This window comes from Colletotrichum godetiae (assembly GCF_030913485.1).
Source record: "Colletotrichum godetiae strain CBS 193.32 chromosome Unknown BDP55scaffold_98, whole genome shotgun sequence".
NCBI lineage: Eukaryota > Fungi > Ascomycota > Sordariomycetes > Glomerellales > Glomerellaceae > Colletotrichum > Colletotrichum godetiae.
Window position 1 is genome coordinate 1 of NW_026851346.1, and position 27,071 is coordinate 27,071.

The window sequence follows — 27,071 nt, forward strand, 5'->3', positions numbered from 1 at the left end:
ATAGATAAAGACGACATACGGATACGCACTTCCTTTCCCCTCCCCCTCATCCCGATACCAACCAACAGAGATAACCCCTCCACAAATGCCCCTGTTTTTGTTTTACGCCGTCGCGCTTGGTTCGTCATGTTGAACCCTGCTCAATGGCATCCTGGTTGCTAGGTATTCCCAACGCCCAAATAGTCCCAAGTTTCGGTTCCACAGCCCCCCCCCCCCCCAAACTCCCGTTTTCGGGAGGGCCCAGTTACATCGGCACGATCGGACATTTCCCCGGCTGGAAGACTGCTCCACGCCGCCGATCCCTATCTTCGGGCCAGCCCGAGCTGTCACTTTTCCCTCTGCAACGTCAGAATGTGGTCGGTTATGAACAATTGTGTCATTAAGTTATGTGTCTTCTCATTATCAGGTACATCTCTGTCATCCCATCAGAACTTGACCGTATCAAAGCTACTCTTCTCTCTGATCGCTTTGCCGAACTTGAAAAAGGCCCAGGGGACTGGCAGTAGCCCCAGAGCGATGAACCCCAGCAAGCTGCTTGCCCACCCGATGCCTAGGTTCGTGTACACTGGGGAGAATAATGTCAGCACTGTGCGCAACTCTTTAAGGGGAGCTTGAATGCCTACTCTGAACGATGAAGAGCGGGAAAGCACCTGCCAGCAGGTACCTGGCCAGACTATTTGCGCTCGCGGCGCTGGCAATAGTCGTTCCTTGATACACGTCAACCAGGTACTGTATCGTACTGACAAAGAGGCAAATATTCCCCCACGCGAACGGCACAATTGCGAGGACGGGGCTAGCCCATGAGATGTCCTCCCTCGCAGTCCAACCGAACCAGAAAAGTCCCAGCGGCAACCCAATGCTCCCGAACATGGCCGGGTACAGCCTGTACTCTGGCGGTGTCCGATGGGCTGGATACCTTTTGGTCTTCGGCATATATATGACCTTGTTGCAAAATATGACCGTCAATGCTCCTAGGACGCATCCAACTGCGATGGAGATGAAGACTAGGCCCTGCTGCTCGATGCCGAAGCTGTACACGGTGCTAAACACGTACGGCAGTGCTGCGAAGAAAGAGAAGAGGGTCGCGAACTCGCACGCCACGTACAGGCAAATAAAAGAGACGATGGGCTCGGTGATCATCATCCGGACGGGGCGTGTGAGAGCCGTCGTCGCGAATTTCTTGATGCGCTCGCCTGTTGGTGGCAGCGGGTCTAGAGGAAGACCCAGTTGCGCCCTACGTCGACGCTGGAGAACGGGGTGGTAGGTCTCTTTGCTGAAGAAGCTAGATATCATGGCGGTGATGATGAAGAAGAGTAGCGTCCACTGCGTCCATCTCCAGTCCTTGCGGTTCACGACGAAGGCTCCGATCACGGGACTATTGAACTGTCAGTAGCCGCAGATAGCTCAAAGAATGACGCAGACATACCCAAGTCCTGGGCCAAGAAACGGCATCAGGATGTACGTGGTCGAGGGCAGCGCACGTTCTGAGAGTCTGTACGTTTCATTGATGGTTCCTGTCCCGATGGCCAAGCTGGGGGAGAGACAGAACCCTGCGAGGAATCGCAAGACGCAGATTCCAGCGAAGCTATGGCAGAAACCCACACCGATAGTGAAGAGGCCACCCAGCGGAAGACTGATGAGATAGACCGGGTGCCGGCCCACCGTCTCTGATAATGGACCGCCGACGACGGGACCTAGACCCAGAGCGAAGACGTACATAGACAAAGGCACGATCGCCTGCGTCATGGTCACGCCGAATTCTTCTACGAGCTGGGCACGAGCGGGACTGATGATGGAAGTACCCAAGCTTCTGTCGGGCTGTCAGTCCACTGCCCCTTCTAGGATTCAAAAGGGGCGGATAACTTACGCTGTGAAAGCAGCAAGGGACAGCATGACAACTTGTCTTATCTTGTACCTGCGTGCCCAATTCATGGGGTTATGCGAGTCTGCTTCCCAATCCCATTTCGATTCATGTTTCTCGTGATGATTGCCTGACGGGCGTTGTGTACACTCATCGCCGCCGCCTGATGGCGGTTCTTGTTTATCGGGGTCCTGCTGGTGGTGGTCTTGGCCGGATGTAGGCGTTTGTGTCTCCTGCGAGGAGCGAGGGGTTGTTTGTGATGCCATCGACGGAGTTTCTGCCAGTGAAAGACCAAAGCTATAGCGACAGAGTAAGAGCTTGAAGGATCGCAAGCCCAAGCCAAGCTCTCCGTGCGACTGCGAGAAGACAGTTTCTTGAGGCCTAGGCGAGCGGTTTGAATAAGAAAGTTGACGTCAATCGATTATCGATCGAGCAACGAAGAGTCAAGCGCATACCGCAACTCTAGGGCGCTGCAAGAGCTTGAATAGCGCGCTCGATGGTTTCACGGCACAGAGAAGATTCGCTCTAGGCCCGTCCCGGGCAAGCCGTCTGACGACATCGGTCTGCTTTGTCTCGCACTAAGATGCGGCTGCTAGATTCCCGTAGAGGCAACAGCCGCGAAATGCGATCCGAATTTGCTAACGCGGCACCGAGTTAGAGTCCGTCTAAGATACCGGCATCATCGACCAACGGTCGGACGTTGATGGTCACGGCAGTAGAGGTTTAGTGGTCTTGTCCGGTATCTTGAACAGCGTTGCAGGACATCCACAGGACCACAGGATGCAACTGTGGCGCATCGTTCATCGTAGGGCTTAAGAAAACGTCTCCGTCCTAGTGCAAGACTGATTCAATGATGGCAATTCCTCTGACATTACGAATCATGAATCTGAGGCATGTCGGGCGAGTGAACCCCGAGCAACTCCTTCCAGAAGGAACGGTAGGACTGCAGGGATTGCTACAGGGGCGGGCCCCTAAACCAGCGACCCGGGGATTTTCCTCAGCAGCTTGCGCTGCGTCATCCCTGCAGAAGCTCCCGTTCCGTCTCAAAAATTCGTCCCGAGCCTTTTTCCCAAAGCTCACTTCAACATCGCGCGATGCGAATACACCACAACCGTTGTCGATCATGTCCTCGACCGAAACCACAGCTTCGACAGCACCGATAGCAACGCCGGCAGCAGCGCCGGCAGCAGCGCCGGTAGCAGCTCCGACAGTAGCTCCAACAGCAGCATCGTCCGGCCCAACCTCGATCCTCAGCCTCGATGCCCTCTTCAACAACCCCCTCTTCGCTGGCGGCATCGGCCTCGCAAGTCTAGGCGCAGTCGCAGCCTTCGGTCGCAAAGGCGTGGTTGTCGCAGCCGGAGCCGCCCGCCGTCGTCTCCTTGTCAACGTCGAGATCAGCAAGCAGGACCCAGCCTACCCATGGATCCTCGCGTGGCTGTCGCAGCCACGCGAACAGGCCGGCTTCATCGCCTCGCGCATCACCCGCATCCACAACCTTTCCGTCTCAACGACAACGACAACGCAGCGAGGCGCAAACAGCCCGACGAATGCGCACTTCTTTCTGCAGCCTGGCTACGGCCGGCACATCGTCAAGCACAAAAATGCGTTTATCGCAATCAATCGCGAGAAGCACAATACCGCCAACATGAACACGGGCGAGCCGCATGAGATTGTGCAGTTGACGACACTGTGGGCGCACCGTCACGTCTTTGAGGACATTTTTGGCGAGGCACACGCGCTTGCAGCCAAGGCGAACGAGGGCAAGACGGTCGTATACTCTGCGAGGGGCATGGAGTGGGCGCCTCTCGGTGATCCTCGGAAGAAGCGACCTCTCGGCTCGGTCATACTGGATGAGGGCGTGAAAGAGGGCATCGTTGACGATGTGAAAGATTTCCTTGGGCGGCAGCAGTGGTATGTCGACCGCGGTATTCCCTACCGTCGTGGATACCTGCTGTTCGGACCCCCTGGCAGCGGCAAGAGTTCCTTTATTCAGTCCCTTGCTGGTGAGCTGGACTTTAGCGTTGCCATGGTCAACCTCAGTGAGATGGGTATGACGGACGACAAGCTGGCGTACCTTCTGACGAAGCTGCCGCGACGGAGTATTCTGCTGTTGGAGGATGCAGACTCTGCGTTCGTCAACCGCCGGCAGCGCGATGCCGATGGCTACAGCGGCGCCAGCGTGACCTTCTCTGGTCTGCTGAACGCGCTCGACGGTTTGGCAGCGGGCGAGGAGCGCATTGCGTTCTTGACGACGAACCACATCGAGCGTCTCGATCCGGCGCTCATTCGACCTGGACGTGTGGACATGATGATGCGCATTGGGGAGGCGACTAAACATCAGGCTGGTCTGATGTGGGATCGCTTCTACGGCGACGTGGACACAGACGGCGCCGGTCGGAAACGTTTCTTGCAGAGGCTGGAGGACTTGGGTCTGTTCGGCAACGGGACAGGAGAGACGGCAAACCGATTCACAAGCACGGCTGCGATCCAGGGGTTGTTCTTGTTCAACAAGAATGATATGCAGAGCGCGATTGACATGGCCGAGGGCCTTGTTCCGCGCAAGTTTGAGGCTGAGGATGTTATCCCTGAGGGAGCCATCAAGACGAAGGCCTGAAGATATCTTTCGAGATATCAGAGGCACATTGAAGGATGTAATGTTTTGTAATACCATGTATAAATCATATAGATAAAATCTGAAATGATACCCATGCCCAACGATCGGCCCTGATATATATATATAGAGTCCACGGAGACTCTCCATGAAGAGACTCAAGCGCGATGATATGGATCACCCATCGCCATCTGCTTTGCCATCGCTCCTACCTTTTGTGTCTTTTCAATTGACTCCCAAGGCACCTTCCGTCGCAACGGCTTAAGGCGGCCCAACACGTGCGTCCGAACTGTCGCAGAGAACTTTCCTACCGCCGTCAGTGAGTCAGCCCGGTAAGCCGGTACGCTTTCAACATGCCGTCGACAACCTAATTTTCCCCATCCCCTTGAGCTCTACTCCACCTCACCTTTCAACTCTTTGTCGCAATTGCTACCTATACGGATATCTTGCCTTACTTGGTAGTTCGTCAACTAGTACGCGCATCCTTGCTCATCCCCGAGGTGCAAGAGATCTCCAGGCACATACGGCACCAACCGAACCAACAAGCGACCCCGCAGTCAGGATCTCGCTTCTAGGCGCATCCCATCTCATTCTAACGCTAGGCACCAACCTTGTGACAACATATCAATCTCTCTCGTCGTCTCACGACTTTCATCAACCTCTATCACTCCTATAGTGCCTCAACACCACATATGCATCACGATGTCGCGGCAGAGCAATCTCTTCGACTTCTCTTTCTCTAAGAACGGCGGCGGAGTACAGAAGAAACCTCGCCCGCAAAACCAGCAGCCCTCCCCGCAGTCAGCATCAGCACCAGGCCCCTCATCCTCGTCAAAACCCGCCCAAAAACCATCAGATCGTTCAAGCCCATCCCTCGCTGCCGTCGCAGCAGAAACCCGCTCCGCGCTTCCCCAGATCCTCCCCCACCTCCCCAACATCAACGCCTCCAAATCAGAAGACCTGCACCTGGACTACCTCCCGCCTCTGAAAACCTCAGCCTGCCCAGGACACACGCCGCGCGCAAAGATCAAGATCGTCAACGAAGACTCACTTAACGCAGCAATCGAACTCGCGAGGCGACGGCCTGATGGCGGACGTGTAGCGGTGCTCAACATGGCGTCTGACATTCATGCCGGCGGCGGGTGGTTGAAGGGCGCTATCGCACAAGAGGAGGCCATGTGTTATCGCTCGTCGCTGTACCTCAGCTTGCATAAGCGGTACTATCCCTTCAAGCGCCGTGGCGGGCTTTACACGCCTGACGTTGTTGTCATCCGGAGTGATATGGCCAGCGGTCACAAGCTACTTGTTCCGCGGGTCGCGTATGACGATTTACCCGTGGTGAGCGTTCTGAGCATTGCGGCAATTCGGAGACCAGATGTTGTGAAGCGGAAAATATCTACGTCCGCAGGGGACGAGGAGGTGTACGAGTTTGCAAAGGAAACCGACCGGACGCTCACGATGGCGAAGATGAGGCTTTGTTTAAGGATGGCTGCGAGTCGAGGGCACAGTCTGCTTGTGCTGGGCGCGTTGGGGTGCGGTGCATTCAGGAACCCTCCAGAGGAAATCGTCAAGTGCTGGCTTGATGTGCTCGGGGAGGCAGAGTTCGGGGGTGGTTGGTGGAAAGAGGTGTGGTTTGCGGTTTACGATCGGAAGAATGAGGGCAATTTTGAGGTATTTGACGATGCCTTAGGCGGTACCAGGGTCTGATGCAAACAAAGCGCAAACCCATTTCAACATGAGGGTATTTCGATGAGGCAAATTCGTGACTTAAAACTTGAAAGAGGTTAGGTAGAGAGTTTGGAGGTCGAAAGGCGAGGCAAGTTGAACGAATATCTGTGTCGCGTTGATGGGAGAATCGCATGCAGGGAGTAATGTGACTGCGAAAAGTAGATAAGAAAATAGCCTCAATCTCCGTACCTAAAGTGCCTGGCCTAGAATGCAAATATCCGAGACAGTATCGAACCCTACCTCGATGGCTATTACATCCGTCACACTCTAAGTTGTCCAGTTTTCGAGGATTTGAACAAGAGGTTATAGGAGTGCTCCGAACTAACAGCGTCCTGTTATTAAGTAGTGGTGGTGACACAGGTTGGAAGCTCTTAGAGGCCAACTGCAATTAGGGGTGAAAGGATGAATTACTGAAATCAACTCCTCCTTCGACGTGTACTCTCTGCGTTGTACATATATCTGAGCTGCTCCTTTGCTGCTTGACCCCTTACTACCTCTAAGTCACTCTTATCCGGGCGGGCTCTGACACCTCTGGCACTGACACCTGTCTAGCTCCTCAGTGGCACAGTCAGTACGCTTGGTTGCTAACAAGCGGACGCTCCACGCGACCTTGATATATCTGACCTTAATTGCGTATGTTCTGACTTGAACGTCTCACGTGTTATGGAATACCATCCCAATGTGTCAAAAGCACCGGTTATAAGTGAGGCGACGGGGTCCGTTCTCCACAGTGGTTGGTTGGGGTTGAGCCAATACGGAACCTGTTGGTGCTAAATCAGTATGACTTGTTAGCCCTCAACGACCAAATGTACTCCCAGGCCCCACAGGTTTGGTTGGAAAAACTGTATGACTGCAAATAGCTGACCTGTGAGTCCAGTATAATGAAATTTTCTTCTTTGCACCCATTGATATATTACGATCAGGGAGGGTGGAAGGGAGACAGGCAGGGCGATGATGGCAATCATAGCCTCCGTCGACAAGCCCATTGTGACGAAATCTCATGGGCTAGCTTCGGAGCACAAGTAAGACATTGACCATGTTCATTAGGGTATGGCAATAACAGAGAGAACGATCAACAGGTACAAACGTCGAAATCGCCCGTTCGACGTCCCTGCAACCAAATCTCGCGCATAGCTTGTATACTAGGTGGTGAAACTCCGAATCACCTAGCAATCCCCCGCTGCGCAGCCCGGTTGCGCGCCGAACCGGCCCCACGTGCCTCAGTCAAAGCACCGTAACCTGGTCCGTGGCAGCCAGGCTCACCTCACTTCAAAAATTTGATGATGCACGCAAGTCGAGAAGGTGCTAGCAAGAAGACCTTGCGCGGTCCGATGTCACCCTCGCGTACTTGTATGTCTCTCGTGTTACTGAATACCATTCCGATCCGTCGAGGTTGCGAGATGTAAGTAGTGAAAGCTCGGCCGGGGCATCACCGCCTGGCCTCCACGATAATCGTCTCAAGTTCGAAATCGCTGGCGCTGGATCAAGGGCTGTCAGCACACGTCACAAGTAAGCCTTGGAAATCAACACCAGTGGGACTATAGCAGGAAGTCATGCACGTGCGTTGGGGGGCGGGGACTACCTGGGAGTTGAGTGAGAGTTTGTTTCTGTCCTTGAACCCATTGATAGACTACAACTAAAGTAGGGGGGAGGGCGACGAGAAGCGCGACGAGAGCAACGATGACTTCCGTTGAGATGCTCATTATCGGGAGGACAGACGCTGAAAACTTCGAATTGTGGTATGTCTCCATGTAAAAAGGCTACCTTGAGATGATATGCTTCGAGGGGGGCATGGCTTGTGTACCTTACATAGAGTTGATATTGACTTCACTTTACAGAAATCGGTTGCGCCATCTTTCCAACAAAGGGTAACGTCCCTTGCTCTGGGCGATACTGAGTTGCTGATCAGACACCAGTGCCAAGAGGACTAGTTCGAGGACTTTGACAACCACTGCACACAGCCCATACAAAGATACACGTTTCTGTCCCGTAATCACCCACAAACGACAATGTTCCCCTCCATCTCGCTTATGCACGCTTATTGGGTGGCTATGACAGGGCGGTGATGGCACAGGGCCTGGAAAACCCACTGAGATTGTGAACAATCTTGTGTTAACACACCTCTACAGTACGATATGTATCAGGCACGCCACTCAAGCTTGTTCCACACCATTTATTGGCGATGGACATGTCACAGTACATACACATTTTAGTTGCTTGGTTTCTCATACTTCGGAGACGAAACATCGTGGGCTATAACATGTCATGTCAACATATTGAGGCGGATTTAGGTACCAAGGTACTTGTACCTCGAATCCAGTCAGAGGTGTCTTCGGCCAGCCACCTGCAATCTCGGAGAGGTGAAGAACAACTAGAAAGAGAAGACACCTTTCCTCCAAAACCAATGACCAGTTCAGGGTACTGACAGCGCGTCGCAAGGCTTGATGACTTTTCCGGTTCCTGAAAATCGTAACTCAGGTCCAGTGCCAAGGAGAGAGAAGTGCGCACGAACAAGGGTCTTGGTTGAGGTCTAATATTGACTTGTGTTTGTAAACAAGCCCTTCCGTGATGCCCCATTAAGAACTCCCCTCGGATTGAAGGATTAGCGGGCAGTTCAAATCTGGTTCCTGACTGAGAGGATGCTTTGTATATAGAATAGCGTTGCCTCGCCTCATGTGTAAAAAAAAAAAGTGGCGAGCCAAGGCGGACTTTCTGCAGTTTACATCTCTTATGTTCCCAAGGTATCCGCTAGTATTCTAGTTACGGACTGCGGCAGGGTAGGGGAGCAGTGTTTTGGGTAGACCGGGACTGGCGATGGACCACCACGAGGTTCCATTTCTTCCGCAGGTGCACGGAGAAGGGTCACAGGGGCGGTCTGGGGATCGGGACCGGGGAGAGAACGGGCACCTTAAGGTTCCGTCCCTTCCTCTAGCACCTACCTTAGGTAGTGAAGGCGCTCCGTGGAAAGCGGCTCTGAGTGATACGAAAGCTAACACTATCCGTACGACACTGGTCACTGACTTTTATATAACTGCATGCTCTAGCTGTCACGAGACTCGAGAGACATCTGGCATCCCGCCGCATTCTAATTACCACTGCTCTTGGCTCGGGCCTAAATCTTAAGAATAGCGCCTCTCCTTTTCCTGCCACCTCAATGGCATGGCTTCCCCGACCGTGCCAAAAGCGACATGTCCAGTTTCCTCCAAAGGCGTAACATCGACGATGCAAACTCGCACTCCTTTAACCCTTTTGACCTGGCTGGTTCCATCCTCCAAGGAGCTCTGTTGAGCGACTTTGACGTGTGGGTTGTCCCTCAGGAAGAACGTAGCTCGATCGAGTACATCAGGGCCTCGTCTCAGGCAGCTGAAGATGCTAGCCGCGATACCTGAAGCTAGCATGATGGCCGAGGTGATGAATAGGATTGAAATCCAAATTTCGTTGACCCTCATAACTAACTCATCAGGCGTTCGTGTACCTGTAATGTTTTGAATGAGCGTACTCTCGATTCCCGGATTCAGAGTCTGTGCCCGAAAGTTGAAGTTCCCGGTGATGTTCCGAGATGCCACTGAAGCAAGCCAAAAAGTGTTGAGCAGCTGGGAAAATCTCTGGGAGACCACTTCATCTCCGACTTGGTAAATATCAGTTCCGTTCCAAGAACCAATACCTGGTGCAGAAAAGGGGGCGTCTGGGTAGGTGAAGTACGTTTCTAAAGGCGAAGGGAACGGTTTGTACAATGTGTCACGCTCCCCCTGCCATATTGTCAACGTGACCCGCATCAGGGTTTTCATGAAGAAGTCAAACACTCCCACCGGTGCGATTTTGTGGTATCCCTCCGCTGTAACCCCATCCAATACCGTCGTCACTGTCATATTGGCCGGCTTCTCGATTCGCCTAATCCGACGGGCACCACAGAGAGGTCCATGACACGCAACATCGACTTCGGCGTGCGTCGTTACGAGAGTACATGTAGCATTAGTGTTTGTTTCGTTCGTCGGGTAGTAAGCCGTGAGTATCAGATGCCTGGGGTCTTTGCTGAGCTGGTTGTGTAGTCCGTCGCTCTTGATGATTAATGTTCCGCCAGCACCGTATACTTGACTCTTAAGGATTTGACTTTGGTATTCATACCACATTCCATAAGTCATTAACTCTCCACGTTGTACTGAACAGTCTGCGCTCATATAAGCCGTCGTCATGGTGAAAGAATAGTTCTGCCCCTGGGAGAAACCACCTTGCGTTGCAATTGGAATTCCAATAATTGCTGACCAAACGTTATCTTCATCATTGGAGTTGACATTGTACCAGCCGCCGGCATCAGGTTTTGTTGTTGATGTCTGCCGATAGTATTCGAGCATGGGGATCTTGACATTTCCGAACGCGTCTCGAGGTCCAGCTTTGATATCCTTGGGACTAGATAAGGCCGAGATAAAAGCTCCTTGAATCGAGGGCAATATGCTGTTTCCGGCCGAACTCTGGGGCCCTGAGTGTGGAAAGATGGACATGAACTCGAGACACTCAAACGGATAGGACTCTGATGCTTGAGACGAGACCACATCAATAATACGTAGAGCTGCCTGGCCTCCTAGAGGAGACATGAACCAGAGAGCTATGAGTAGGAGTGACAAGATGTTCACACATCGTAGGGACAAAGGTGTTGTAACGGCGCTGAAGACGGTACGGCAGCTGAGTAGGTACTCTAGACTGAGGACTGTGACACCGCGCTCCATTTTCCAACCGGCTGCAGCCTTCAGCAAATTGGCAGTAATGGCGGCATATACGATCGGGAAAACTGTCGGGCTATACGTAGCCGTCACGCGTAAGGCTGGAACTGGGTCCTTGTCGATCGGCTGATCATTGTGTCTGAGAGCTATCAAGCCGTAAATGATGAAGCAGATTGATGGAATTATGATGATAATATCGAGAAGAAATTGCTGGATTCCGTTGGCGGAGTCTCTTCCCCTAATACCATGGCCCTCCACAGCAGCGATTCCGTCCTTCTTGTCGGAGCCACAATCGCCGATGAGGCTATCGGCCGTGTCGTTTTGCTGGGCTTCCGACGCGGAGGATGAGACGTTCGTTTCTCCACAGTTGACGCTTGCGGAGTCTTCCATGATATTAGAATACTGGGTAAGTTCGTTCAGAGGAAACGTTATACCCATAACAGATTGTAGAGTTCGGCGAGCGTGACAACCGATAGAGGGCAAGATGATGAATTAAGATGTTGGTGAAAAACCGTTGAACCAATGAACGACTTGAAGAAGAGAGACGAGGGACCAGTGGGAGTTTCGCCACTGCCACAGTTCCATGGGGAGCACCGTCATGCCACAACAAGAGGCAGCACAGGCTGCGTGTTCTAGCAGCTTGAATTTCTGCGAGCAACCCCGCGATTCTGTCTCCCGCCTATGTTGATAATCCTTGGCAGCTGAGTCTCTGACGGGCACGACATGATAACTACTGGAAAGAAAGCTAAGAGCGATAGCGTATTTGTAAAATATCTTCGACGCCTATAATATAGCCAAATGAAAGAACCTGAGGCAAATTGCTTCAATCTTAATAGTCACGATATGCCAAGACATAAATTGTATCTTATTCCCATGGCATTGAATTGTGCTTAACTTCCGTGAACTTTGAAGTGTTACCCCGAATAATGACTCTGAATCTCCATGGATTCTATCGATAGGTATATCAAATGATGAAGTAACTATGATGAACAGGGATTGTAACCACCTGTAACGTCCGATTTCCGTCTTACCGTGGCACTCACGCTCACCGAGCCAGTCGCCTTGTCAAAGCCAACATGAATTCCGAGAATTCGGCCTCAGCTCATGCAAGCCAATGTAATACAAGCTTACACCGAACCTCAAAGTGGTCTGGGGGTTATTTGACTGCGAGGATCTTCAAGAGGCTTTGCGGACTCTCGCCCTCTCCCACTTTCCTAGATTGGTTGGCACAACACGATATGGGTAATCTTAAGTGGATGAAAGAACATAGCCTAGTCACACTTTTCGCTTTCATTTGGATAGAGTGTTACGCAAGGTGGTCCTTCTACTACCTTATGTAGCACATGATGTCGTATGGCCGAGGGTACCAGACGGCAATGAGGCTGCGATCAGCCCGGTCTGAGCCCCCAAAATCTCATTCAAAGTTGTGATACTCAGGTGGTATTGGCCATAATTTTTGACTCGGGGTGGCGATTGTGTTGTTTAGTACTGGCCAAGGATGTTCCCATTCCCGTCCCAACAATGAACCTACGAGGTATACTAGTCCCTCTACATCGATCTTTCTTACATCTTTCTACACAATCGTGCGTCGGGACCTACGTCAACACTGTGGACATAGTGTGTTGCCGTCTCTTACTGTGTCCCAGGCCAGGATATGAAGTCTTCCTTGTGACACTTTTGCTCTTCTTTGCATAGAGCTCAGGTTGCAGGCCTAGAAGCTTGTTTCGGATGAGAATTTCGGGCCCCATCGCACGGAGTGAACGACTCAGTGGTCCTCCCACTCTTCCTGCAATCCATCTTTGATACTCATAGCTGTTCTATATCTAGAACGAGCCTCATATCCTACAATGGTTTTCAGGTCCGATAGCACAGTCTACAGATTATTTCAGCAAATGCTATAACGCATATGGTGCTCATGACCTAGAATTTTCGATGTGGTTGATCTACCAATAGTTGAGTTTTAGTATTGAGCGGCCCTTGAAATGGGTGATCCGGCCCCAGGTACTTCAAGTGATCAAAACTGTTGCCCAATGTTGCCGATATGAAGTTATAAATGTACCAAAGAGCGGCTTCGAGTTGTGTGCTACGGTTTTCGCCAGCCAGTGACCTCTCAATACATTTATCTTTTCCTATTGCTCGGACTTCATACTCTTTGATCATTTTTCAGTTGTAAAACAATTTACATACCAACCTGGGGGACACCATTGTCATGTGATTGTTGCATTTCAACTAAGGCAGATGAAACTTCGACCAAAGAGTGGTTAACGCAGCAACTTCCCTTAGACAAAGCCACGCCCTTTGTTCCCCACAAGGTAGCGGCGTCGACCATGGAGCTGATGTTCTGTGCACACGAGTCTAGAGTCCCAAACGGAATGGATAAAGCTAGAGAAAACAGTAACTAAGATGCTATTGTGTAACAAACGACAGAGCATGTTCAATGGTTGAAGTTTCCTTTGAATCATAGTACATCGTTGCTGATCAGGGACTCGTCCGATAGTCTCGGCGAATACATATACCTGATGAGCACCTCTCCTGAAACACATCTCACTCACACACACTAACCAACGGCCTTTCTTTTGACACCTCGACTTTTTCTTCTTGTTCGCACATACGACTTCTTCTCACATTCCAGCCACTCATTGCTCGGCACACTATTCTTCGTCAATTCTTTCATTGCTTGCCAACAGTCCACGATGATGTCTACCATGAACCAAATTTTCCTTCTTGCCTCGATGCTGGCATCGATGACCCTTGGACACGTAGTCCTTGAGAACCCCAAGCCCTTCAAGTTTGTTGCTGATGGCCCTACTAACCCCATTTCTAGCACAGGTGATGACTTCCCATGCAAGATCCCCTCCGGGGCCAGCTACATCATCGACGGAGCACCCACAGTCATCGCCATCGGCGAGACCTTCGAGGCCACCTTCAAGGGCCAGGCCGTCCATGGAGGCGGCAGCTGTCAGTTTGCCCTCAGCGCCGACGCCAACCCGACAAAGAATTCCAAGTGGATGGTGATTCACTCGATCGAGGGCGGTTGCCCAGCTCGCAACCAAAAGGGTAACCTCGAAGGTCCCAACGAAGATAAGTATCCCTTCAAAATTCCCGCTAGCATCGCACCCGGTGACTACGTCTTTGCCTGGATCTGGCTCGCCAGAGTTGGCGGCCAGCCAGAGTACTACATGAACTGTGCCCCCATCACCGTCACTGGTGGCGGTGGTGGTGCTACAAAACAGAAGCGTGGACCCCTTGCTGATCGTCGTATGTCTCTGGCGAAGCGTGAAGAGTTTCCCGAGCTCTTTATGGCCAACATTGGAGAGGTCGCTGGCGGCTGCACCACTGGAGAGGCTCTCAATGCCCAAGTACCCATCGCTTTCCCCAACCGTGGTCTCTACTTCGACCGTCCCGAGGGCGACAATCTCTACAAGCAAGCCTGTGACGGTAACTCCAATGCTGGAACTCCTGTAGAGGCTCCGGCTAGCGGCGACGTGCCTGCCGGTACCGTTGCCACGTCTCTTCCGACTTCTGACATTGTCGACGGCTCGCCTCTCTCGCCACCCGTTGCTACTTCTGTCCCGGCTTCTAATATTGTTGACGGATCGTCTCTCTTACCACCCATTACTACGGCTGTCCCTACTTCCGAAGTCGTTGACGGCTCGTCTCTCTTACCATCTGTCGCAACTGGCTCCTCCGTCGTTGTATCTTCTTCCAACATCTCGCCTGAGGAGCCGGCTCCTAGCGCAGCCCCTACAGATACTGCTGTTCCTGTCGAGCCTACCCTCCCCATGAAACCAACTGCTCCGGCCGAATCATCAGTCCCAGCAGCTTCTACAGTTCCCATGACCTCTCTCGCCGAGACTACAGTCTCTACCGGCATCACTCCGACTCCTTTCATCTCTTACATCACAGTCACGGTCACCGCCACCGGCTGTGAAGCATCGGACGCTCCCAATGCGTCTGCAGCTGAGCCCACCGCTACTCCCACGTCCTCGCCTGATCCCGACTCTGACCCTGATTCCGACTCCGACCCTGATTCTGGCCCCGACTCTTGCACCGAGGGCTACTTAACCTGCTTGGAGGATGAAACACACTTTGCTACTTGCACTGGTGGCGAGTTGACTGCGCCGCAGCCGATTGCCCCTGGCTTCAAGTGTGCTACTGGAGAAGGTCAAGGTCTTGACATTTCGCCCATTGGAGGAGAGTACTGGTAGAGAGTCTATAACGGAGCATGAAATTCAATTTTGGCGAAAATTGCCACGTTTGTGGATGAGATCATCTGAAGTTGGTTACACCTGCTGTTTGATAGTAACTGCGCGCAAATGTCCATCTCTAAACGTGTTGACCAGCTGTCAAGCTTATTTGTGACTTGCTTTCGTGTAGATTCAGAATCTTCTCATATAACTGTTTAAGAAACATAGAATCTTGTCCTCTACTCTGGTTAATGCTGATGCCTTCATATTATTATTGCTCGGACTGGAGTCAACCGTTGCGATCGACTCCACTTTCATCAGATCCGGCGGCCGGGTAAAGGGGGCCAGTCCGAGGTTCTGGTGACGTACAGATACCTTATTCGACTGGGGGCTGCATGGAAAGCGCAAAAGAGACGCTCTAAGCGCCGCAAGTCTTCCTAATAGCCCGTATTGTGCTCTGTACCCGTGATTTGGTTGGTAGACGTTTGAATCACAGTCTTCTCTGCCTGGTTATCCCTCTATCGGGTAAGATATCCATGAAGGGGTTAGTGAGAGGAGCTCAGGAGGACTCATGGGGGTCAGGAGATGCTCAGCTCAAAAAGCTAGCTAATGGGTCTAGATGGTTTAATCTTGAGATTCAATGCGAAGAATTGAGAGCATGGTCAACTCTTATGCGACCTAGTTCTTTATGCCTACTTGAATCCGTGAACTGATTCGCTGTGATACGGCTAGGCGCGCGTCTTGGATCCTTCCAGCCATTGTTGTTGACCTTAGCTCTGCTGACGTCCGCGTCTAAGTCGCACTGAACCTCTTTTGCCGTACACACTGTCGCAGTCTCAATCGAATTTTGGGGGCCAGATGGCATACAGAGTATATCAATAACTTATCTCGAGTTCTCGACATCAAGTCTGTCGGTTTCGCTTACATAGCCCGCCCTGCGATGAATGTTGCACTCTTCTAAGCTGCCTAATATTACGGGGCGCTCTCATGCACGACGTCAGGAGACAACAGCACTAAGAAAGCCGGGCTGGGATTCATAAAGAGCCCCGGGGAATAAAAAGCTCGCCTGTTCAATTGCCGCCTCCCGTCGCCAAGATAGCGTTCCTGTCGATCAGACCCCATTGTGCCCTGCGATTAAATCTCGGCAGTGGCAGGCAACAACCAGAAAGCCCCATGCAAACACATCAAAGTCCCTTGTTCTGACTGCCTGAGAAAACATAGTACATCCAAAGGGTTCCCTGATAGCCCCCACGATGGTGGAGCAAGCTGACATGTTTCACGTCTTTGAGATTAGCTTATGGACCCTCTTGGTGCTTACGGGTTGCATTGATGGCCTCTTCCAAAAGCTGTGCCATCCCTTACAAACGGCCTCAATAAAGTAGCCATGGCTTCATTTTAGACTTTGACATGGGCATTCTAGGCGGCTAGAATCTAAGTTGAGGATCCTTTACCAGGCACAACCCCAAAGTTCCTACCAAAGTTCCTTTTCTCTTCCAAAGGAGCTCGATCCTTCAACGTTCGATCGACATCAGCCCCCAGAATTCATCTCGACAAAAATTAATGGACTAGGCATCCTGATTATAGCTTACAGCCTTACTGGGCCCGACACTCCAGCACTCGTGATGTCCTTAACACCAAAGCCCCTTCCACATCGAAGTGGTTCAATTTAAATAAGATGTTGCCACCCTCATCCACAACTCGAACAAACACAGACGGCCTCAAGCCTCAAAGAACCATCACACTCTTTCTTAGGACCATAGTCCTTGCTTTCCCTCTTTTCTTAGCCTGATATGCCAAAGATCAATCATCAATAATGAAGACTTCTGCCACTCTTTTGGCCTTTGTGGCTGCTTCCAATGCCTCGCCGCTTGGTGTCTCTGTCAAGCGGGATGCCTTTGACAGCAAGGATGCCATGTGCAAAGGATGGGATCTCACATCACCCGAGGGCGCCGACAAGCTCTGGGAGGACACTTACTCTGGCGCATCTCTCGATCTCTTCATCAAGTCTCAGTGGGGTAAGTTTACAAGGTTCCGTCATGACAAAATTCTCCATGCTCATCTTGATATTGTGAACAGAACACGAGAACTCCTGGGTGAAGAACCTCGAAGACTTCGTCTCAGGTGGCACCTCGGGCAAGTCTGGTGCCGCCGGCTGCTCAGCTCTCGGAAATGAGTGCAAACCATTGAACGATATGACATGCGATGCCCAATACGACGCATACGGGAAGACTCCGATTGGCAAGAACTCCTACTGGATCTTCCAGGCAGTCAAGGGCATGCACGCCAAGTTCAACGAGCTGAACAGACAGCTCACCAAGGAGACTCTCATCAGCGGACTGCAGATTGGTCAGATGGTAACCGACTTCCAAGGAAACCAGGACGACCCTGGTGACGTTCTTGGATGGCTTTCTGCTGCTGCCTCCATGGGTGGTGCGATCGGAGGTCTAGTTCCTGGAGCTGTAAGTTCACCGATTTTTGACGAGACTCTCATATTCTCCACGATTATTCTGCTAACGAATTGCTGCAACAGGGAACCGCAATTGCTGGCGGCTTTGGTATGCTCAGCGCCATCTTCTCCGGCCTCGCCGCGTCCAATGGCGCCGACGAGATCGACCAGGGCTCAATCTCTGCCGCTCTGGCCGATGCTTTCAAGCAAGCCACCGGCGCTCTTGAAAACACCCTCCGTATCGCCACGGGCGGTGGCACCAGTCAGGCCGAGTACGACTCCCTCCCGGCCCCGAAGTGGGACACCTTCCAGAGCAAGATCACAAAGTTCTACAACGGCGGCTGGTTCCTCGTCGACGACGATGAGCAGGCCGTCACTGTCGCTCTCCAATCCATCAGCAACAACATCAAGCCCAAGGTCGCCAACGACGTCATGAGCGCTGCCAAGCTCTACCTCGTTGCCGACAAGCGCGACAACGTCAAGTCGCGCGAGGACTGCGGATATGCCCCGGGACGTCAGTGGATGGCGCTCCGAGATGGCGAGGAGTACTGCTTCTACGTCATGCGCAACAACCCCAACCCCAACCGTGACAACGACTGGGTTGAGGTCGAGTCCGAGATTTACGACAAGATGGCTTCGTATGGACTTGGCAACCGTGACCCGTACTACCGCGCCATCATCGACTGCGCGCTCAACGGGGGAGATGATAAGGATAAGGTTGACTTGAGCAACTTGGCTTGGGGCAAGGTTCCTACTTGCTACTTCAACCTGCCAGCTATGTTCATTGATAAGGATACCAAGGTTGGCTGCGGTAGCCCCTTTGATAACCAGGGCTGCAACTATATCGCTGCCACCCCTATCTCGTAGGATGGTGGCATGTGCGCAGAGTTCCTGAATTCAGTTTTCTAAGCGTTCAGTTTTACTCAATGTCTTCCTAGCACTTCGGTTTTGTACAAGAGATTGTCAGGTATACCTCCGGAACTAGCAATGGAATAGCCTGTCAAACAGGTACTCCTGAAATCAATGACACATGAAAGGACGAAGGCGATGCTATTAGTCCCATCTATAAGTTGCTCAGATGCATGATTGAAACAGGAGGCCCGGCAACGATTCAAATGACACTAAACTTGACAATGATATTCCAACAATATGTCTGATCATTTTGCCACGGGCAATTCGTGGACTCAGATTTTAGTTGCTGTCTATGTCGGTGAATTTACCATTCTGCTCCGAGATTGGGAAATCTCGGAGCCGATGCAAGATTGTCCTTTAGTTGACTTCCATTCCACGCTTACCGTGTCGGAATGTCAGGTCTATAGACGGATTGTGCCTTATCTCGGAACCCAGGTTGTCAGGCTGTGCCACTTCGAGTGGGAGTTTCCTCTGTCCACAGGACCTATAGAGTGACTCGTCGGTTAAAAAAGTGGCTTTTTCTGATCGAAGAGGATATATGCTCGCCTGAATTAGATGAAACCTGAATAATCTATTCATATTGCGGTGCTGGCCGATGGCAGCCCTCTGGCTCACTGCATGGGAACCCGGTCGCCACAAAGCGATGCCCGGGCTGCTGACAGCCGCGCACATGACACGGCAATGTTGTGGCTTCTGAATCAACATTCTCAGAAGCATCAACCTCTAGCGATCCGCAATCACTCAAAGACTCGTCTTCGTCGTGACTTGCCCCCGGGTTTTGAATGAGATCCAGTTCCAGACCAAAGTCTTCCCTGTTATCTTGAACATCTGGTGTCCTGTAATGTTGCGAAGCAGCAGTCTCACCATATTCTTCATTCTGGTGCGTGGCAGGGATGGGTCCCGAACCAACAATTGCAGAAGCCTCAAGTGGTACAAAAGGCTCTGAAGGGTCACCTTTGTATGCCAATGCCATCGGACTGGCATTGTATATTGTAGCCTCTGGACCGTGGTAATGGCCAGAATTCCCGTACGTTATGGTTTGTAATGAGTCTATAGTATCGACGACATGTCCTGGTACTGAGCTCGATGTCGCGTCCAAATGACGGCCAGCTAGCGCTCCGATCACGCCGGCTCCCATTATATCTCTTAGTTTCGTGTTGCCAGCATAATTGTGTACCACAACCGGTGTAGGTGTAGCTGGTTTCGGACAAGGGTAGAAGGGAAGCCAATGAGATGGTAGCCAGCGAACGTGTGGGCTTGCGGACCCTGTGTCGCTTCCTTCCTCATCCCCTCTGTCTGGGGGCTCTGGAGGAAAGGGTTGGTCCCAATCGATTGGCGGGGATCTTGGGGATGGTGGTGTCGGTGGTTGCGTTGTTGACGTTGTTGCTGCTGTTATTTCTTTCAGTGGAAGGTTGAACTCTGCAGTTGCTGGCCATTGCAGATGATTTGAGGTAGACTCAAAATCGCTGTCGCTCACAAAGTCGGCACTGAAGACTTGTCGTCCTTCTGTTGACTGACGTGAGGCGCAGATGGGACCTCCGCCAAATAGTAGGTTCCAGGGCATCGGAAGTATAGACCTCAACTCAGGTGATGAGCTTTTCTGATATCCATCGTCTTGCCTGTCAGTCGACTTTGAGGTTGAACGAGGGATGTTCGTGCCTCCGGATGGGAGTACAGGCGCCACTTCTGGCTTCGAAATAGCAGATATCTGGCGCACAATGTCGTAGAGCGTGCTGGTTTCAGCGTCACAATCACGTTTAGACTGCGCTCTGAAAACTGGGACCGATATCAATTTCTGCCGGACGTCGTTAGCTAGGAGCGATGTTCAATTGCTTGATTGGTGCCGGGGTACTCCATCAGGATTGGATTCCGAAGAATAGAGGGTTGCTCAGATACCCTGTTAAGGGCAGGCACTTTTACTTTGGGTGCCCGAGTCCTGATCTAATTCTCAAAGTCGAATACTCACCAGGATGTCAGCATCAAGCTCCTGGGTAGTCTGGAATGCATTCGAAGGTATTGTGACGGTCTGCAAACATCCTTCAGGCTCATATTCTCTGCCATTGTCAATTGATACTGTCTTGAAACCCACGATGATGCTGTCGGCTGCCCCATTGCTAAGTAAATGCAGTATCGACTCATGGACTTGCTCATTTCTCTCTGCGGGTATCCGAGCGACTTTGCACCCAACCTGCGTACGGTGCTTGAAGATGGAAGCAAGGTATTGACGACCAAAATCGTATATGACAGCTCGAGAGCTACTCTCCAATTGTTTAATATGGAACACAGCCCGTATATGTTTAAGGATGGTGTGGTAATGCAAACAAGGCCCTGACGAGTTAGGAGTCGTACAAGACGATGCCAGCAGGAGGGCCTACCAATCAATGTCAATCAATTGAAAAACATGAGACAGAGTTAGGAGTAATAAACCGCGCCCTACCTTTGCAAATATCAAGCCTCCATATGTAGTCGTAAACACAACAAAGTAGCTTGCTGGGTCTTGATTCTGCCAATTGTTTTAGCATTCTTTCTTTTCTTTCCATACTTAGCACATAACACGGCACAAACAACTACCTATACTCACCGACCTACGAACGGAAAAACCAAAAGAAATCAGAAGAAGATGTAGATTCTTACCACAGTCTGCATCAGAGCCTTTAGCAATCTAAGAGCTTGAGAATTGGGACCGGAATTGTCGCACAAATACCTAAAGACATTTGTATGCTGACTCGGATCTTCATTCCATGTCGGTATGCCGCACTCGCTTTCTGGCATAGCGCATGAGCCTGATTTGTGGATGAGAAGGTATCTGCGTGGGTAGAAAGAATATGTCAGTAAAATGCGAAGGTGCTAGAGCTCACGCGCTCTTAGCGTGACCATACTCACCTCACGCTATCCTGAAATGTCCCCCCAACCGCAGGGAGCGGGAAAATACCGCCCAATTCTTCCATCTTCGCTATCGCATTTTGTCTTGGATAGTCATGAGAGTAAGGTTAGCTGATTGCACGTAGCTCCTTACACGCATGCTAAATTCATGGTATAAGAGCAACATCGAGCAGATCGGAGCGATGGCTGCTGAGTTAAATCGCTACGGTGTAAGGATGAGAATAAACTAGGTATAACACCGTGAACGAGGTTGCCGTTCGCCGTCTCACGTCAGCCAACTGTCCACCAAGGCCTCGATTAGCAGCCACCACAACATGGATGTGTTTCATTGGCTTTAAATCCCTTCGGGCACTTTCTTGACAGCTACATGTAGGCCAATCAATGTACCTGGCCTTAGGGGGAAGCCTCACCAGTGCTCACCCTAGTTCCATGGTTTGCCAACTTCGCCGTGTGGCTTTTTTGTGACCTTTTGTGTCCCTATAGAGCTGTCACACTAGACTCTCTTTCTTGTGGGGGGTTGGTCCACGTATGTCAGCAGCAGTGGCAACTATGCCGCCCTCCCGCTAGGCAGTGCGACACGAGCCGGACGTTGTCCGCGAAAGGTAGCTGCCAACAAGTTTCTGACTGTCGATTAGTTGCATTTTGACCTGGTCATGTTTGCACTTGAGTATGTAGGAACTGAAGCCTGGCACACCATTTGGTGCCACGACCTGAAGTGGGTCATTTTCGGTGTATTGAGGTTCGCAAATATGCACATCACCTGAATAGGACTTCAAATGAAGAGCGTCGGACTCTTCGGAAGTTGATTGGTAACCATCTCACCCAGTAGTATCTGAAGATCTGAAAAAGGAAATACCACACGTCAAGATTTAGGTCTCGGATCTTGAGGTGTAGGTGTGTTCCAGGCGAGACTCACGTGAAGGTTTGCGATCCCGTACGCAATTAAGGATGCGTGCGGCAGACGGCACACCTGTCCCACTACACGCAGCCTTCTTCATGATGTAAATGGTATTGACGATTTCATTATTTTAAACGTCAGTAATTCCAGGCTAGGCCCAACTACTACGGTATGCTTAGTTGGGCGTATTATTTACCGTTGTTGGCCCCATACGCGGCCCTGAAATACTTAAACTTCGAATGCGTGTAATGGCGAAGAAAAATGGAGTACAAGCCTAAATGTTTTTAATTATCTTATCATTGATGTTCCAACTTTGGATTGCACCTATCCGTCCAATGACAAAAGCCAATGCAGAGTCTTCAATGTTGTCAATGCAGTTCTGTCAGACAGATTGTGTGAAAGCCAAAGCTTGGTTGGACAGGCAGAGATGGGAGCTCTTCCGGCCACTATCGAGATTTCTTCCGTCTTATGCTCGTCTTTCTTACTCTTAAGGCAACTGCACCAGGCTATTCTCGAGCAATCAATGACTTCTTGAATTACCTGATGATGGTAGCAAATTTGAAGACGTACATGGGAGGTTGAAAAAGATCTGACTACGGACGCCGGAAGCTGAATCGGAAATTGATCATGAATTCTGTTGTGCAATTCTGAACCCACGCGCAACGAAGGAGGGCTTGCGAAGGTTCATATCTCCGTTCTAGATATGAGTCTCTGCCGTTCATACCAAATATTTCCAGGTGCTATTTCCAAGTCGGACTTTCATGAATCAGGTGGGATTAGTCATGTACCCAGACATCGTCATTCTTCGCACGATCAGTCTCAACTTGAAGTGCGGGAGAAGCTTTGGCCTCACTCCAGAACAAGGCCAAGCCCAGACGGACCATCCCGCCTGACCTCCGGAGCCCGGGTCCTTCCCCGCGAAACGGTTTTGACCAACGTGAAAGAAAGACCAAATTAGCCCTCCCAACCTTGCTTTTGGTAGCTTTTGGTTGTTTTCATGTACGAGATGCCAAGCGTCGCTAACCTATCAGCTCAGTCTGTCCGTTGCTGAGCGTGTATCATTACGTAAAACTGGCACTTCCGTGCGTTTCCCTTCCCCTCAGCTGCCTCTCAATTGTCTGCGTTTCTAACAGAGTTTAACGGAACCACAGAACTTTACCATGTAACGCGACATGACATCCCAAGATGCCCCGTGACCTCCGTGCTGAGGATGGCCCGGTGGGCGGTGCTGCACTGGGCTTGGACGACATCACTACGCGTCTCGCCTATGTTATTCACCACCAATCTCTATTCTGCTCAGTAGGATTCATTTCTCTTACTCACAATTGAACAGAACAGTGACAACATGGAATTCAAGAACTTGACCCTTCGGCCAGCTGCTGCTGCGATAGACGCATACGACAGTGACATGGATAGCGAATGGATTCAAACACCGCCAGAAGACGCATTCACAGATGAAGACGAGATCCAAATAGATTCAACAGGGGATCTGCTGCTGCACATCGGCTCCGATCCATCCTCCGGCAGCACCAAATCATTTCGCATTTGCTCAAACACTTTACGGCGAGCATCGCCGTTCTGGAGACGCACACTCTTAGAAACATCCTCGGGGACGCAGCCGACCGACGAGGGGTGGTGCGGATGGACTCCTTCGCTGTATGCTTGTCAGCATGACAAGTCAGACGGATTGATGATCCTGCTGAACATAATCCATGCGAAATTCGCACTTGTACCAAAAGATCCCACTCTCATCGAGGTTTACCACACTCTTTGTCTGGCCAGCTTGTATGAGATGGAGCATGTTTTGCATCCGTGGATTGCGAAGTGGTACGGGGTGACGAAGACATCCGAGGGCACTAGGGATGGCCGGGATCTGGCAATGCTTTCGTGCATGGCTTGGGCATTGGGCGATGAGAAACTGTTTGCAAGGACTATCATCAGTATCAGTCTCACTTCTATCATCGATGATCAAGGTCACATTGTCATGCCGGACGGGACACGCCCGGAAGACTATTTTTATGACTCCCTCGGCTCACCGACAATACCAGGTAAGGTTACTCCTCATATTCACTGAGAACTCACACTAATGACCTCCCAGAAACCATTCGTTCCTTGCGTAATCAACTCGCCACAGAGCTACCTTCACACCTGAATGGGGTTATCGATAGATTGATAGACGGAAAATGGCTCTGCGCTGGCATTTCCGGAATTCCTGTAACACGGAACAAGAAGTGCGACTATGTCGTGCTCGGAAGTGTGCTCGCTGGCCTTATCTATGTTCGAGGGACGAGAGCGACGGAAGTAACCATCAGAGCCGACGAGAGCGTCATGGACTTACTCAAGTCTCTCAAGAGGGTGTTATCATATGTGACTTGCTACGAAAAGCACCCGGAATGCAACCCCGCAGAGCAGATTTCGGAAGCTATGAAGAAGACAATCGACGCGATGGATATACCTTTGAGTTCAGATTGCGTCCAACGAATGAGAGAACGGCGTCAAGAGACCGGATGGCAAGATTGAGTATTCGTATCTGGTAAGACCTTGGAAATTCCTTTCGGGATTAGGCTGTTGTAGGACCGGCTGCCTTCATTGGCTCGCGGCAATGGCAGAATGTGCTCTAGGAAAGAGTACACCGTTTAACCTAGTATCAAAAGTTGAGCCTTTACTGCAAGATTAGTCTTTCACCAATACCGCCCTCCGTTACTCTACCAAGCATCTCGGAGAAGTTGACTGGAATATCATAGAATCCGAGCATTTATGTCTATATTAATGAGGGACAGCTAAAAGTGCGTTTGTATGTATTCAATCCAGGACAGGGGCTCCTGCGCGAGGCTTCTGCTTGACGACATCAACCATCACTCAGCGGTATCATTTCGATTATGGCGCTACAAAGAGTTGTTCACGGACTCCAAAGACGGCGTCTAGTACTCTCCGTAGTACCACGATTCGGGGGCTGGAACTCCCCGGAATCGGCCTAGTACGTGCAAGTGAACTGCTAAAAAGCCCGTGGCGCTTGCGTGCCGCTTCCGAATGGTAATTTGGTCAAGGGCTCAGCATTCCCATTGCAAGCTTGAAGTAGATACAAAAGGATCTGGAAACCACTTCATCATCATTACATGGAGCTGATCTCAACTCCAAAGCGCTGCACTCCGACCACACAACACCCCAACTTAGCACAATGGCGAGCAAAGTTTTCAAAGCTTCTATATCGACGAAGACAGCCCCAATCGCCATCATTGGTGCTGGACCATGCGGCCTCACACTCGCTCGACTACTCGAGCGTCAAAAGGTCGACTATGTAGTCTACGAACGAGACGAGAGCGCTACATCAGCTAACGCCGGTGGCTCGTTGGATATTCATGAAGCCACTGGTCAAGCAGCGCTTCGGAAAGCGGACCTGTGGGATGCGTTTCGTAAGGAAGCGAGATGGGATGACGACAGATTCACAATATACGACAAATTTGGAAAACAACATCTCGACGTCAAAAGCAATGGTGGTGTTGACGAAGCAGGTCGACCCGAAATAGACCGCAAAACACTGCGGCAAATACTTCTAGACTCCGTACCGAAAGAGAAGATCCGATGGGGGAGCACTCTGAAAGCTGTCAAAATGCATCAGGCTGGCTTACCAGCCCTTGAGTTCACCTCAGGTGCGACTATTGAAGGGTTCAAGCTTGTGGTTGGCACCGACGGTGCTTGGAGTAAAGTTCGCTCAATGGTATGACATGATTGACCCGTTACCATTGCTCGGTGACTGACTAGATTCAGATTACGCAAGTAAAACCCCAGTACTCTGGTAGAACATACCTAGAAGCCCAAATTACGGAGGAAAATCCGCTGTTCAAGTCAGTTCTTGACAAGTTCGGGCATGGAACTGCGTCTTTGCTGGCAGGAGCCAACCAGATGATTGTACAAAGACAAGGCAACGGATGGTACAGGGTGTACTTCGGGATACAAGCTCCTGAGCACTATGTTGGCAGAGAGCTCGACTCAGCAAGCGTTGAGGCTTTGCGAAAGTCACTGCTATCCGACTTCTACGACGACTGGGGGGAGGAAGCGAAGGACTACGTCCGATACGCCGACCACTTCCGCAGTTGGCCGTTATATCACCTCCCTATTGAAAGTCAAAATTGGACGACGGTGCCAGGTCTGGCTCTGGCTGGTGATGCAGCCCACTTGGCACTTCCCAACGGCGAAGGCGTCAACTGTGCTATGTGGGATGCGATGGAGCTGGCTAAGTGTATTGAGACCCATGGCCTCAACGACCTCGACAAGGCGGTTCGGGAGTATGAGGAAGATCTATTGGTTCGGGGCAAAGCTCATATCGAAGACGGCATACAGCTCGGAAATCTGATGTCGCATGAGACTGGACCAGCTGCCTTGGTGAAAGCTTTTCAAGAGAACGACTTCTGAATCACAACAGGCACCGGAGGAAAAGAAGATGGGCTGCAGGGCACATTTCTGCATGGAAACATCAAATACCCCGATACACCTTGATTCCGATCGTTTCTTATTATATAGTCCCTTCATTCTTCTCTTCGTCCTGACGTTGTTAGATAACGTTTAATCAGCTCCGACCTTACAATAAACTTGAAGTAGACGTGAAAAGAAAAAATAAAAAACGTCAACACCAAGAATCTTACATGTACCAACGGAAATAACGCGCCAGTTGATTGACCCCTCGCTTCCAGCAGTGTCTCACGCCTTGCTACGCCATCGATTCTGTCCGGGCTTACTCCCCCCGAAATTGTTAGTCGGCATATTCTAAAGTCCGGATTACTCCGTGGTGCGGAGCGCCCATGGCCCAAAAAGCCACAGTTGAGATCC

The 27,071-nt window shown here is 51.1% G+C and overlaps 9 protein-coding genes across 9 annotated transcripts; 6 read left to right on the plus strand and 3 right to left on the minus strand.

Annotated features, from left to right (window-relative positions):
* Positions 1-404: 404 nt before the first annotated feature.
* On the minus strand, positions 405-2,419 carry BDP55DRAFT_442131 (major facilitator superfamily transporter). Its single transcript, XM_060567604.1, has 4 exons — positions 1,868-2,419; positions 1,427-1,810; positions 624-1,375; positions 405-565 (listed from the first exon to the last, which is right to left on the minus strand). The coding sequence occupies exons 1-4, from the start codon at positions 2,125-2,127 to the stop codon at positions 426-428; spliced, it is 1,536 nt and encodes a 511-aa protein (XP_060422006.1). The 5' UTR covers positions 2,128-2,419; the 3' UTR covers positions 405-425.
* Positions 2,420-2,870: 451 nt separating this feature from the next.
* On the plus strand, positions 2,871-4,590 carry BDP55DRAFT_686222 (BCS1 N terminal-domain-containing protein). Its single transcript, XM_060576501.1, has one exon. It carries the CDS (start codon positions 2,985-2,987, stop codon positions 4,473-4,475), a length of 1,491 nt encoding a protein of 496 aa, XP_060422007.1. The 5' UTR covers positions 2,871-2,984; the 3' UTR covers positions 4,476-4,590.
* A 584-nt stretch (positions 4,591-5,174) lies between these two features.
* On the plus strand, positions 5,175-6,179 carry BDP55DRAFT_567623 (uncharacterized protein; the record flags this gene model as incomplete). Its single annotated transcript, XM_060570607.1, has 1 exon — positions 5,175-6,179. The coding sequence occupies one exon, from the start codon at positions 5,175-5,177 to the stop codon at positions 6,177-6,179; it is 1,005 nt and encodes a 334-aa protein (XP_060422008.1).
* Positions 6,180-9,319: 3,140 nt separating this feature from the next.
* Positions 9,320-11,356, minus strand: BDP55DRAFT_761980 (uncharacterized protein; the record flags this gene model as incomplete). Its single annotated transcript, XM_060580881.1, has 3 exons — positions 9,320-10,803; positions 10,834-11,148; positions 11,209-11,356. The coding sequence occupies 3 exons, from the start codon at positions 11,354-11,356 to the stop codon at positions 9,320-9,322; spliced, it is 1,947 nt and encodes a 648-aa protein (XP_060422009.1).
* A 2,267-nt stretch (positions 11,357-13,623) lies between these two features.
* BDP55DRAFT_699087 (uncharacterized protein) lies at positions 13,624-15,126 on the plus strand (the record flags this gene model as incomplete). Its single annotated transcript, XM_060577855.1, has 2 exons — positions 13,624-14,356; positions 14,384-15,126. 2 exons carry the CDS (start codon positions 13,624-13,626, stop codon positions 15,124-15,126), a joined length of 1,476 nt encoding a protein of 491 aa, XP_060422010.1.
* A 1,232-nt stretch (positions 15,127-16,358) lies between these two features.
* Positions 16,359-18,418, plus strand: BDP55DRAFT_699088 (uncharacterized protein; the record flags this gene model as incomplete). Its single annotated transcript, XM_060577856.1, has 4 exons — positions 16,359-16,361; positions 16,925-17,120; positions 17,182-17,564; positions 17,636-18,418. The coding sequence occupies 4 exons, from the start codon at positions 16,359-16,361 to the stop codon at positions 18,416-18,418; spliced, it is 1,365 nt and encodes a 454-aa protein (XP_060422011.1).
* Positions 18,419-19,034: 616 nt separating this feature from the next.
* On the minus strand, positions 19,035-21,411 carry BDP55DRAFT_638888 (uncharacterized protein; the record flags this gene model as incomplete). Its single annotated transcript, XM_060573169.1, has 5 exons — positions 19,035-20,258; positions 20,430-20,834; positions 20,901-20,966; positions 21,098-21,269; positions 21,347-21,411. 5 exons carry the CDS (start codon positions 21,409-21,411, stop codon positions 19,035-19,037), a joined length of 1,932 nt encoding a protein of 643 aa, XP_060422012.1.
* A 1,979-nt stretch (positions 21,412-23,390) lies between these two features.
* Positions 23,391-25,250, plus strand: BDP55DRAFT_686235 (uncharacterized protein). Its single transcript, XM_060576502.1, has 2 exons — positions 23,391-24,292; positions 24,343-25,250. The coding sequence occupies exons 1-2, from the start codon at positions 23,590-23,592 to the stop codon at positions 24,762-24,764; spliced, it is 1,125 nt and encodes a 374-aa protein (XP_060422013.1). The 5' UTR covers positions 23,391-23,589; the 3' UTR covers positions 24,765-25,250.
* A 48-nt stretch (positions 25,251-25,298) lies between these two features.
* Positions 25,299-26,868, plus strand: BDP55DRAFT_596212 (uncharacterized protein). Its single transcript, XM_060570988.1, has 2 exons — positions 25,299-25,962; positions 26,013-26,868. The coding sequence occupies exons 1-2, from the start codon at positions 25,423-25,425 to the stop codon at positions 26,655-26,657; spliced, it is 1,185 nt and encodes a 394-aa protein (XP_060422014.1). The 5' UTR covers positions 25,299-25,422; the 3' UTR covers positions 26,658-26,868.
* The last annotated feature ends 203 nt before the right edge of the window (positions 26,869-27,071 follow it).